The sequence below is a fragment of the Myodes glareolus genome, chromosome 18 (genome assembly GCF_982192425.1).
Source record: "Myodes glareolus chromosome 18, mMyoGla1.1, whole genome shotgun sequence".
In the NCBI taxonomy this organism is placed as follows: domain Eukaryota; kingdom Metazoa; phylum Chordata; class Mammalia; order Rodentia; family Cricetidae; genus Myodes; species Myodes glareolus.
Genome location: NC_142043.1, coordinates 52,809,825 through 52,823,308, shown reverse-complemented (window position 1 = coordinate 52,823,308; position 13,484 = coordinate 52,809,825). Strand labels below are relative to the sequence as shown.

At 39.3% G+C, this 13,484-nt stretch overlaps 1 protein-coding gene across 6 annotated transcripts in view; it reads right to left on the bottom strand.

Moving 5' to 3' along the window:
* Nucleotides 1–349: 349 nt before the first annotated feature.
* Jmjd1c (jumonji domain containing 1C) overlaps nt 350–13,484 on the bottom strand; it is a 170,403-nt gene continuing 157,268 nt past the window's right edge. For all 6 annotated transcript variants that reach the window (XM_087898192.1, XM_087898194.1, XM_087898191.1 and 3 more), the window contains 4 exons: nt 9,689–9,828; nt 7,015–7,191; nt 1,729–1,860; nt 350–1,228 (listed from right to left, as the gene is read on the bottom strand). In XM_087898192.1, the coding sequence (XP_087754318.1) occupies nt 1,139–1,228; nt 1,729–1,860; nt 7,015–7,191; nt 9,689–9,828 (539 nt within the window). In that variant the 3' untranslated portion in view covers nt 350–1,138. The remainder of the gene's footprint in view (nt 1,229–1,728; nt 1,861–7,014; nt 7,192–9,688; nt 9,829–13,484) is intronic.

The window sequence follows — 13,484 nt, the reverse complement described above, 5'->3', positions numbered from 1 at the left end:
CTGTGGGACTGGGAGGGACAGAAACTTCCGTCTACAGCCAGAAATAGGTACCTAATGTGAAATGAGTTGCTCAGACTCCTGCTGGACCTGACCTGGGTAAAAAGTGTGTCATAAGCAGGCCACATTAAGCTTTCTTCTCAATAGCCATAGATGTCAATGGAGAACTACATATTCCAGCAGCAAAGTCTAGCGTCAAACAACCAGTTGGGACGGTGAAGAACTACAGAAACAAAACAAATCTGGCAGGGCCACACAATAAGGGGCAGAGCTCCTAGTCACAGCCTATGGCTGCAAACTTTGCTTTATCCCAGCAGTGTCAGACCAGAGAGGGAGAACCGGAACAACAGGCTTCTTGATAAAGTCTTTTAATGGAAAATGTAAAACCCCTTTCAACTGTAATGTACAAAGCCATATGTAACACTTGCACTTTAACAAAAGCAAGCCAATGTTTTAAAAAAATACATCCTTAAATGTATATATGTATATATTTACATAGCATATTAAGTTTAATATTTAGCTTTAAAACTTCACATAAATTTTACCAAAATGAGACAATCTTAAATAAATTACACCTTTTGAAAATGTTTAATTGTACAGTCAATAGCTTCAACAAAATATTGAAGTGTCTGAGTTTAGTATCTACTTTATATACTTTCTATTTTACACATTTTACAATTATTTGGCAGTAATTTTCTGATTATGACATGACTGCTGTGCAATCCAGCAATTTTCCAAACGCAGGCAACAGCTGGTGTTTATGTCCTAGTCTCACAGTAACTGTCTCAATGTAGTGAAAAATATCAGTTATTTTATTAAACTGTACAAGAGCACATTTACACTTGATCAACAATATAGCATAGATTTTTTTTGTTTTGTTTTTTACCAAAAATAAATACATCATTTTAAATCTGGCATCTTCACAAACATCATATACACTATGATACAGGGGCAGCTGTACTGGGCTGCCTTTTAAGTTTAGCTTGTTTTATAGCTAGCACTGAATCACAGGGGCCGTGACATAATGCTATACTGGTATGGTGTCAGTAGCAAGTAATTACTACAAAGAGAATTTCTTGGCACTGATGGTTTAATGGAGCTCAAGTCAGACCTATTGTCACTCAAGGGGTTCCAACCACACTTAAGTGTCATCCATATTCTCTACTTCATCTTCATGCATCTTCAAAGTTCTCACCATTTCTTTGACTGCATGATATAAGATATTCTTAACCTGAAAGAGATGGTATTTGCAATCACGTGAACTGGGGAAGAAGTCACAAAGGACAGCTGCTGGATTAAAAACAAAATTACATATATATTTCAAGACAGGATTTCACTGTAGCCCGAGTGAGCCTCAAACTTAAGAGCAATCCTCTTGCTGCAGGCTCCCTAGTGTTGGGAATAGAGAGCATGCACTACATGCCTGCTTAAAAAGCAAAGTGGTAACTTTAATTTGAAGGGAATCAAGGAACATCAATTTAAGACCTGAGACATAAAGGCTCAATGTGCCATGAGTCCGGATTTCAACACCAATCAGTGAGCTCAGTGAAACACATGCCGATGTTAACTATGGCATCTTAGTGTGCCAAGCAGGCAGCAGCTGCCTAAACTGGGATGTATACATCCTGTTTTCTGAACATAAAAAGGCAACAACAAAAAACAAACAAAACAAAAAACCAAACACAAAAATAAAACAAAAATCTGGGTCTCCTTGGAACAATCACTCCTTACCTGTAGTTTATCATCATAATTGATTTCCTCTTTCAAAAGCCTCAGTTCCTGCGTTAAATGAAATGACTGTACAAGATGTTCTGGGGAGACAAAGTCTTCAGTTACCTGAATACAGCTGTGAAAATTCTGTACCTATTTCAAAAGAAAAAAAAAAAGTGAAATACAAATCATAGAAGGTCAGAATGGAAGCAAAGAAAAGCCACGCTGTCTAAAATTAATAAATACAAAGGACAATTCTGCCAGAGAATTTTCCCAAAACATCAAATGGATTTCAGAGCTTAAGACCACACTTTAATGAGAAAGTTATGTCACCAAAAAGCTTCATGTGAAGTGACTTTGTAAATGAAGTATTTTTAAATGATAAAACAAATGACTTTTCCAGGAATCCTTTGGAGAGGCTAATATGATCCTAAATTATCAATATTGTCTAGATGGCCTTTCAAAATGCATTATGTTAAAACCCTGCTAAGGAGAGGCTGTAAGAAGCACTCAATCTGTGCGGCTGCTATTCCTTTGTTACTCCCATCAATATTAGTTCTTAGATCAGAGAATAAAGAAAAGGAAATGCAACTTTACTTCATTTGCTAGGCACTGGGGTTAGAACTTTAGTTTCAGAACTGATCTAGATTTTTTGTTATTTGTGCCTTTGTTTAAAAAATTAGCCAATTAACGAGACCCTCTGATCTCATGTGACTTTAAGATTTTAAAACAGTTTCTCTTGGTTGACTACATGGTACTCTTCAGGAGCCAGTCAGCACTGTATCATTTGTTTAGCAGTCACACCTTCTGCATGTCCTTGTTCCTAACAACTGCTTTCTCTCAATGATCTGTATAACAGAGAAGGCCCAAGAGGATCTAATTTGAGATTTTTTTAAATTGTCTTTAGTTGTCTTCAAAAGAGGTTTTTAAATGCCATAAAAATTCCTGGGAAAGAAGGAATAACTGAAAAACTAAGCACTTACATTTACTCTAATTTTTAAGTTTGCAAAACAAATTTAATTGGAAGAGTGAGATGAAGCTGACAGTAAGTGGGAAATGGAGACTGTGGGAGAGAATCTAATTGATGGCAGGGTGATGGGGTTCCAGAGGGGCTAGAACTCCTCCTCTGGACGTATGACCACCTGAGCAGCTGCTGAAGTCTGCAGAGTTGTTTAACTCAAGGACTGTGCCTCTATTGACAAGTTGGTAGCACCATAAAGTAAGCGCTCTGTTTCTGTGCTCATTAGGCTGCTGGTTCCTCTGGAGTAACAGTGGGAGCCTCACAAGTGCAGCGTGTCTGTACAGTCTCACTGGGTCTTCCTATTGTCTGTAGAACAGATGCTCTATTCAGAACAGTGGACTATGGATGAGATGCTCAGCTCCTGTCCCAAGACAAATCAGCCAAAAAATGGCAAGTCAACAGGAGCCCAACTCCTGTGCTGTCTTGTCTAACAGATGCTTTACACTGCTACATTAACTCTCTCATACCAGCTATATCGTCTCCAATGCCTTGAGTCTCCCATGTCTTATCTGGGGTGAGTGAGTCCTTCAGGAGTCTTAGCATGTTTACCTTTTGGTATGTTTAGCTCTAGCATGACCTAAAATCATTTGTAGCTCCCAAATTCTCATTTAGATCCTTTGTTCAATATCTTGTTCTTTTTAGTCTCTTCATCCATCATCCTCGTGGTTTCTCCTTTTGATAGTTTACCCATGGCATTTCCTTGAGTTCTTTGCGTTGTTAGTCCAAGTTCTGGGCTTCCTTGGGGACACTTCTGCCAATCCGTCTCTCGTCTGAACAGGCTATCCTTTTCTGTTTCTGTGCACGTGTTTACCACGCTAGGCTGAAAACTGGGCATCTGAACATTACCATGTGATCCTTGCCTCAAGGTTTGGTGTCACCGGCCACTGAGGACTGCAGCCATCCTTTAGTCACTCGGCAGTTTCTGAGAAGGCTCTATTTCTTGCTGCGCATGGTCAGGAAGTCTCTGTCCTGTTTTTTTTTTTTTTTTCAGTGGCCAGCTGTGTGCTGACAGAGATTTCCTTAAAGAGACTTTCTTCTTAAAACAGCCTCTTGGCTCTTCTGAGCTGTGTCACCTCCCAGAGCTTGAAAGGGCTATGCCAGCTTTGCCAATTTATGGCTGCTTTAGAATGTTTTCAGACTGCCAACTTTTACTAATGCCTACAAGATGGCATGTGTTTCTGAATAACCCCTATCTGGTGTATTTTGCTGAAAGCTTGAGGGTTAAAGAGGATCCAGTTTTAAAGCAGAATACAAAAGGGCTTCCCATTCCACTTATGCCTTTTGTTTGCCGTCTGACTCATTAATCACAAGGAGGGAGGTAAGAAAACAGAGCTTTTCATGTTTATAGTCCAAATGTTATCTTTTAAGAAAGGATTCATTATCATTATTGGGCTGTTTCTGAAAATGTTATGTAAGGTTTTGCCACGCATTTCTTCTGGTCATTCAAATGCAGGTAATTTGTACCCCCCTCCCCGAAAAAAACCCACAGGCTTTCTCTGTGTAGCCCTGCTCTCCTGGAACTCACTCCATAGACCAGGCTGGCCTCAAACTCACAGAGATCCATCTGCTTCTGTCTCCTGGGTGCTGGGATTAAAGATGTGCAGCACCACCACCCAGCATGGCCGGCAATTTGTAACTCTTAAAGACATCATGGAATCACTTACTATAAATGCTACAACAGTCTAATAAGCTAAGCATGTTAGGGCAAACTTATTAATAAAGATTTTCTGTTCATCTTTTTTCTTTTGTTTCTTTCTCCCTGTAGTATTGGGGGTAGAAGACTGAGCCTCATAATCTAGGCCACTGCTCTGCTGCCCCAGCTCTAGTCTCAATTTTAAAGGCCATTCAGAAAACTACACTGGAGAAAAGTGAACACTAGAGATGAAGCTCTAACAGCTCTATCTAGGTAGGTGGATAGATATCATTTCACATACTTTATCTGGTTTACAAACACAAACAAGTTACAATTTTAGAGTGGGCTTTACAAAGGAACTGTGGCCATCACACTTCCAGTTGCTAAGATAAACACGGAAACTGCCCTGCACTGTTTAAATACTGACATCTCCTAGTGTCTGTCCTACTCACTGCTGAGGACAACACAATATGCTGCTTCCTTCCCAGCAGTGCTGGCCCCGTGATGCAGTGTTACATGGCTCAGTTTGAGCATCTATCAAAGTGTAGTCCCTAGACTACAGCATCATCAGTATTGATTGTTGGAAAAGTGAAAGTTCATGTTCCTCTCCTACCTGCCTTCAAAAGAATCAGAAAAACTACGGCTGGGGTATGGTCCCAGTAAGAAAGCACTCTGGGAACTGGGCAGGAAATCACTGCACATCTGAAGCCAGGCTGTCTAAACAACAAAATGCTATCTCAACTCTGTCCTTTCCTTTATACCTCACAGCAACCCTCTTAACAACAAACACCTGGAGGTAGCAAGGGCTAGAGAGGAAGCAGAGAAAATACAATAAACATAGCATCAATGCGAGGGAAGTTACTACCTCTGTACAGAACAATGGGAGTTTCTTAAAGTTAGCCATACCTTTATCACCTGCCCAGGCAAACATGATTTGCCAGTATTGAACTAATGGGGAGAGGGAATGTCCACATAGAAGCCTGTATGTAAATGTTTACATGTATCAATTGCCCAAACTAGAAACAACCTAAATGTATTCCAGTTGGAGAGATAAGACTAAAAAATATTTCCCATGTCACCACAGTTCACTAGCAACAAAAGTGGATCACTTCCTCTATACACTATGGATGAATCTGAAATACATTGTAAAGAAAAGCCAGATTTAAGCTGGGCGGTGGTGGTTCAATCCCAGCGCTCGGGAGGCAGAGGCAGGCAGATCTCTGTAAATTCAAGGCTAGCTTGGTCTATAGAGCTACTTCTAGCACAGCCAACGCTACAAAGAGAAACCATGTCTCAAAAATCCAAAAAGAAAGAAAGAAAAGCCAGACTTAAAGAGTACATGCTGAGGGCAAGAAAGGTGGCTCAGCAGTTAAAAACATGTACTGCTCTTAAAGAAGATGTGAGGTCACTTTCTAGCACCCATGTCAGGTGACTAGGTTAGTGTAAACTAGTAACCTGTAATCACAGCTTCAAGAGGAACTGATGCCTCTGGCATTGTGGGCACCTATACGCACATATCCACAATTTATAAAACACACACAATGACTCCATTACTATTTATCTATCAGAAGAGGCCTGACTGTAGTCCAGGCAGGAATGGAACTGATAAAATCCTCCTTTCACTTTCAGAGTGCAAACCTGACAGGTGTGGACACTACAGCCGGTATGAGTGCAATGAAATGGCATTCTCATAAAAGCAGAAGGTAGAGGCAGAAGGAGCACAAGTTCCAGGTCATACGCAGTAAGCTACACAGTAAGTTCCAGGTTAGCTTAGGCTACATAAAACCATGTCCCCTAAAAAGGAGGTGGGGAAGAGATGGAAAGAAGGCTGAACAATTAAGAGCAGCTGCTTTGGTGCTCTCTGGAGGACCTGAGTTTAGTTCCCAGCCCCAACCGTAGCTTACAACCACTTGTAACTCTAGCCCTGCTTCCACGGCACCTGTTCTCACCTGCTTATACCAATGCACAGAAATGTATACTATAGATAATATTAAAAGTTGTATCATAACCATCAATGACTGCAGTGGCCACTTGAAGAAAACTTAACATTGAAAAAAGGTGTGATCACACACACCTGCAATGCCAGCGCTTGGAGCCAGAGGCGGCAACACCACTAACAGTTCAAGTGAAATCTGGTTTGCAAAGCAAGACTCCATTAAATACTCCAGAACTTGGAAGGCTGACAGAAGGCAAGTGTGTCTCAAATGACTGAAAACAGCAAACTGATGTGTAAACAACGACCGGCAAGTCCTAGTCTCTATAATCAAACAGAAGTCTTATACTAGTCTACCACAGACAGTTTTCTTAAGATAATTTACATTTGAGTACAAGTTAGCTATTGTCCGATGAGGCTAGCACAAATAAATGGCATATAGGGCTTGGAATCCCAATTCAGAAGCAACTGGGATTAATATCTCTGAAATGAACACAAGACTATAAGAAATATAACTATTCAGTAAATTTTCTAGGAAGTTACAGTAGAAAAGTAATTACTTTAGATTTCAAACAATATAATACCATTTCAATGGAAATACAATGGTGCTGGTCATTTTCCTACTTTACACCTTTTATTTTTACCTATACACAGAACAATTCCTTTTCCAAAATTAAGTCTTTTCGAGGACAGGAGTATTAGAATTACATAAATGTGTACCTGATGAAGTGTTCCTGCTGGCAAAACGATGGCATCACCAAGAAACTGAATCAGAGTGCAGGCTCTCACTCCGTGCTCCTCCAGCAGCCTTTGGCGGAGCTTTCTATTCACATACCAGCTTTGGTCCCGGATTGGATCATGCTCAGGCAGAACTTCAAGGCCTTGTTCTTTTGAAATCTGACAAAATGAAAATATGCATACCAATTTAATGGAACTGAAAAATCTGAGTTAAACTTATATTGGTCTTGTGCTCGCATATCTTAGAAAACAAAGGCACTGGCTACTTTTGCAGAGGACGTGGGTTTGTTTCCCAATATCCACATGGCAGTTAACAACCATCTGTAACTCCAGTCCAGAGGCCAACGTTTTTCCTTTGGTGTCCTCAGGCAAACCAAAAACACCAATGACTATTCATAATTCTAAGAAGGAAAAAAAAAAAAAAAAGGCTGGGCTGTGGTGGTAAGAAGTATCCTTTAGCTTAGCATTTATTCTAGAGGCCGAAGCAGCTGGATCTCTGTGGGTTAGAGAGGTCCACCTGTCATACATAGAGAGTTCCAGGCTAGTCAGAGGTAGAATAAGAATCTGTCTCAAAACAACAGCAACACTAAAGCATCCTGCAATTACTCTAAAAAAGCCAAGGCTGTTAAAACCCCACTACTGTTGGTAATGCTCATGTTCTTTTCACCACTGTGTTCTACTGTGAGGCTCTTACCTATTTGGTTTCTTCCTTACATTTGTTTCCAGTCACATGAAGATGAAGAAAAACTACTTGTCTTTTTTCTCTCTAAAGTCAAACCAATCATGTGTATGGATTTCAGAATCCCTTAAGGATACGTACAAAGTTTTAGACGTAGTGACCTAACTCTTCAAGAATCTAGTTCAAAGAACTGTTAAAAGTTACTAAAGAACTGGATTTAAAAGGCACAATTATCATGTATTGGGTTAAAGCACTTTTAGGCATTCTGGTATATAGTGGCAATTTGCAAGGATTCTTTGCTTCACATAGGTCACAGAAACATTATTTAAATCCTTTCAAGAAGATGGAAAAAAAATAAGCAACAATAATGATTCCTTAAATCCTTCAAACCACCGAATATCATTTTATTACTTATTTTAGTCAAGGGCATAAACTACTTTCTGGTACATTAGAAATTAGTGCAAGAATTAAAGGTGTTATTAAACAAAAATTTAGCATATTCAAACAAATATTACAAGCAATCAAATATGGTTGAGGTCAGGAGTTAGAGCATCAAACTCAGAAAATAGAGACCCTTTCTTTAGCTAGTTCCATGTTTTAACATCTACCCACTGTTCTGAATGTTCATGCTGACACAACTGTGCCATTCTCAACCTCGGCCAGAGCAGCTTATAATAGGTAGAGGTTAATGCAGAGACTCCGACCTGCTCAAAGTAAGCCGCACATAGATGGGACATCTGCCATCAACCTCCACACCCCTCTGGGGAACACTGCTGAAGCAAAAGCACAAAGAATGTCAAAGCTGGAGGATGGAGAGGAGAGCTAGGAAATGCACAGTGAATGTCATCTTCTGATAATGGCATGCTGTTGAACAAATGAACTCACAACAGCTATGATTACCTGCACAATATTAAATTATTTAAACTTTTCAAGATGGGGCGGGGGGGGGGTTGGGGTAGAGGTGAGGAGCAGAATCTTACAGGCTCCATAGCAAGGAGCTATTAGCAGTTGATGGCTTTTTGGGGAGAGTCACTTGTCTTTAGTGGTGGCCACTGGTGGGATGCTCATGGCCTATTGAATAACATTATACCCATACACATATATATAGTATGAACTAGAGTTGTTGGGTTATAAAAAAGAAAAGAGTCAACAGTGGTGATGCACACCTTCAATTCCTGCACTCAGGAGGCAGAGTCAGGTGCATCGCTGAGCTCAAGGTCATCCTGGTCTACACAGTGAGTTCCAAGACAACCAGGATTACACAGGGAAACCCTGTCTTAAATGACCACCCCCAAAAGGCAGCTAAGGAGGGAGATATGTGGTGGAAAGGGAGGAGAGATGGAAGGGAGTGGAGATATATATATATATATATATATATATATATATATGTGTGTGTGTGTGTGTGTGTGTGTGTGTGTGTGTGTGTGTGTGTGTGCATGAAATTTCCAAAGATTAAAAAAAAAAAACTAAGAGGCAATTCCTTTTTTTTTTTTTAAACCAGCATTATAAAGATTGTCTCATGGGTAGATCAGGGCTTGGCTTCACAGAAGGGCACGAGAGAGCATTAACAGTCAAGAACAGGTTGCCACTCAAAACCCTTAAAATGAAATAGGCTTTAGAGAAAGCAGCTCTAAAAAAAATTGTTTATTTACATATATTTTACAATTTATCTGTATGGGTGTTCTTCCGTATGTACAGTTGTGCATCACACGTGTGCCAGTGCTCAGAGGCCACAAAGAGGTCTTTGGATGATTATGAGCTGCCATGCGGGTGGTGGGAATAACCTGGGTCCTCTGCAAAAGCATCAAGTGATCTTAATTGCTGAGCCATCTCTTCAGCCCAACATAAAGAAGCTTTTGAAATCAATAAAACACTAAAAAGGATCTTATACTGCAAAATGCAAAAAAAAAAAAAAGTAGATAAATAATTAGTTCCTACTCAAAGTAAAGGTAGGATTCTCTGAAATCTCAATTATACCTTCTGAAGAAATTCCCTTATCTTGTCAAGATCTTTTCCAGCATAAATATGCCACAGAGCACCAGGCAGTTCACTCGAATCCTTTAATCTTTTCCGTAAAACATCATCCAATTCTTCTTCTTCAAATTTCTTAAGTATTCCTGAAACACAGGGAATTATTTTCAATTGGTCAGTAAAGACTAACAGAGAGCAGGACACTCTAAGACTGATTATCAGAGCAGGAGATCTTTTGCCTTGCCTTGTTTTTTTTTTTTTTAATTGTGGGGGGGCATGGAGCAGGGTGTCTCACTCAATATGCAGCCCAAGTCACTTGCTATGCAACAAAGTCTGGATTGCAACTCAATATTCTCTTGCCTCAGCTTCTAGATAAAAGCATGTGATCCCACTGAGGGGCTAGGACCAGCACTCTTTAAACCCAGTTATGTATCCAAAACTGTTGGGGGAGCAGAGCCCTGAGTTTGAAACTCCTGTGTCCACAAGAAGAGAAACAGTGATTTCCCATGAGTTTGTTTCTGAATCAGAAAATCTCTACTTTAGAGCTAAAAAATTAGTTTCAAAATAAACATCTTCCCTGTCTCAGTGGTGGTCTGAACAATATCATAAACTCAAGGCATATCTTAACCTACAAAGTTATTTTTGACATTTATTATTTGGCTTCTCTAACTACTAAGACCGATAGGAAACATTGCCTTAATTTTATGTCTGAGCTAAAAGTTTGAGCATTGAAATGAGTAAAAAGGCTTAGTTATATGAGTGGGTTTGCTTAATACTGGTTACTAATGAGAAGCATTCTGGTTAATTTCAGTGAGACCTCTATGCTAATTATGGTTAATCTGTTATCACACACAAACTGATTGCTTCAAAAAGCTATGGTTCTAAGGAAACATTAGATAATCCTTGTCAAATGTTGGCACATGGGAAATCACTGTGTAAGGAAATTTGGAAGAACACAAATAAAAGTATCAATTCTAGGCATTTTAAGTGTGAAGATTACAGAAAAATTTTCCATGTTGATTTAAAAAAACTTTTGGTTTATTTTAATGTGTGTGTTTGCTTGCATGTATGTGTGTGCCCGTTGCCTCAGAAGTTCAGAAGAGGGCATCGAACCTGCTGGAACTGGAGTTAACAGACAGTTGTAAGCTGCCATGTGGTTGCTGGGAACTGAACTTGGGTCTTTTGGAGCAACGAGTACTCTTAAAAACTGAGCCATCTCTCCAATCTGTTTTCTGTATTTTAAATATTGTCTACTCCAAAGGATGTATCAGATGTTTCCTAAAATCTGTGATGGCAAAAATCTTCACAGTATTCAAATCTGACTGCAAAAGTTTATTAATTCAAGCATTTATTAGACATTAAGTGGATTAACAGTAAGTTCATGTTAGGAGGGCGGGGTTAAAAAGTCAGGATTTCATGGAATTCTGGAAGGTCTTAATAAAAGGATAAAAGGATGTATCAGATGTTTCCTAACACCTCTGACAGCGAAATATAATATTCAAATTTGGCTATAAAAGTACCTTAACTCAAATATTTATTAGACACTCAAAAGAGTTAACAATCGGGCCCTTTTCCTTGGGAAGGGTTAAAAATTCAGTACTTCAAGAAGTTCTGGAAGGTCTTAAATGCATCTACATAAATTAAAGACATCTAATAAATAAATATAAAGGCACCAAGAGACTAGTTCAGTTTTTGATGTTGGGTAATACAAAGTTTTCCTCCCAATTAATAAAAAAGAATTAAATTACAAGTTTATTATCAAAATCTTTCCTTCTTAGGGTTACTTTAAAAGTGTATTTTAAAGGTGTTCTCAATAAGATTACAGGTTGGGCCAAGTATGTGGTGCATTCTTGTAACTTCATCACTTGTGAGGTGAAGGCAGAAGGACTGATATGAACTGCAGACCAGTCATGTCACATACAGCAAGCACAAAACTAGAGAGAACCATGTAAGCAAGACATTACCTCAGACAAACCACCACCACCACCACAACAACCCCGTAACACAATATATAAAATTACAAATTTCAATTAATGGATTGGTATTCCTAATATTCCCACTTAAATTTTACAACTTTTTTTTTTAATTTCAATTTTTTTTTTATTATTGTTATGTGTCTGAGGAGGTGGATGGGCATGGGGAGGTGAAATGCTGTCCAAAATTTGGTGCGGGAGAATTATCTGTATTCTGTCAATCTGTTTATTTTAATAAAACGCTGATTGGCCAGGCAGGCAGTATAGGCGGGAAAACCAGACAGGAAGTAGGGGTGGAGCAAAGAGACTGGGAGTATTCTGGAAGCAGAAGCTCTCTCCGGGACTCCTGTACAGACCACCTAAGAGACAGCATGTAACCTGCCCAGCTGAAAAAGGTATGGAGCCATTATGGCTAACATAGATCAGAATAATGGGTTAATATAAGTTATAAGAGTTAACAAGAAGCCTGACCCTATGGGCCAATCAGTTTATAACCTTATGGAGTCTTGTGTGTGATTTTCTTTGTTGCTTGCCGGCTGTTGGGGTATCAGGAGGGACAGAAACCCCAACAAGCCGGCCCTCATGTTACAAAAATTTTACTGCTCAAGGGAGGAATCACCAGTAAGATGAGATTGACTGACTAGGTTAGCTTTCCATAGGTAAATGAAGAACTCTCATAGGATAATAACCTAAACTTTACTTGAAGAAATAAGACAGGAGAGATACTGCAAAGAATGAACTCAGCATGTTCTATTTCCTGAGATGCTTAATTATGAATATAATCCTAAAACATTCCTTTGTGAGACCTATAAAATAATGATTAAAACCCTCAGAATTATTTTTTAAAGGGGTTTTTTCAAAAGAGCAAAAATGTTAGGAACAGGGAGACAGGGATAAGGATGAGTAACAGAATCATGCTCTTTAGGTCATGAACAAACAGTACCTTAAACAGCAGATGTTAAGCTCCTCACAGAGAAAAAGTGCTAATGAGGACATTTAAATACAGTAGAGGGGCCGATGTTTCCACAGCTAAGAGCACTTCCCTCTCTAGCAGAGGACCTAGGTTTGGTTCTCTTCCCAGCACCCACATGGTCACTTTCACCTCCAGTTTCAGTGGATTCCGTGTATTCTTTTGGCCTCTCTGGGTAATTCCATGAATGACATGGTACACTTACATAAAGGCAAGCAAAACACTCATACACAAACAAACAAACAGATAAATAATAAATAACTGAGTAGAATGACATACAAAAGAAGCAACTGAGTGCAGTGTCACAGATTTAGAACGCATATGTAATCTAAACCAAAAGCTACCCGTTTTCTGTGTTAGAGCTGGGACTACAACTTAAATGTGCCAATGACTCTCCAGTTCTATGCAGAACTGGGTTGGGGGCACTTCATTATAGTCAGAAATAATCACCGAGGGCTTAAGTAATCAAAGCCTTACAATGTTGAGCAAGCTGAGATCATATATTATTACTGTCAATAATATACTGAGATCATATATTATTTTGTGTCACACAAAAATACAGCGCATATAAGAATGACTTCCCTACCTCCAACAGCTCAGTCACTCAACTACAGATCTAGTCTGAGCTATAGACAGAATTGAAAACCAAACAAAAAAAGGTATGTCTATGACTATAGCACAGTCTATTCACAAGGGGCTTCCAAGCAACCAAGTCCAAACTGTGAAGAAATGGGGGTTTCTTTAATGGTTCAGAAAGAAATGACTGAACTATCCAAATATGTCTCAGTGAAAGCAAGAGACAGAGAGTGCCCAATAGGGCAAAGAAAGTGTTCTGAGGGTAGGAGTAACAGAGTGACTG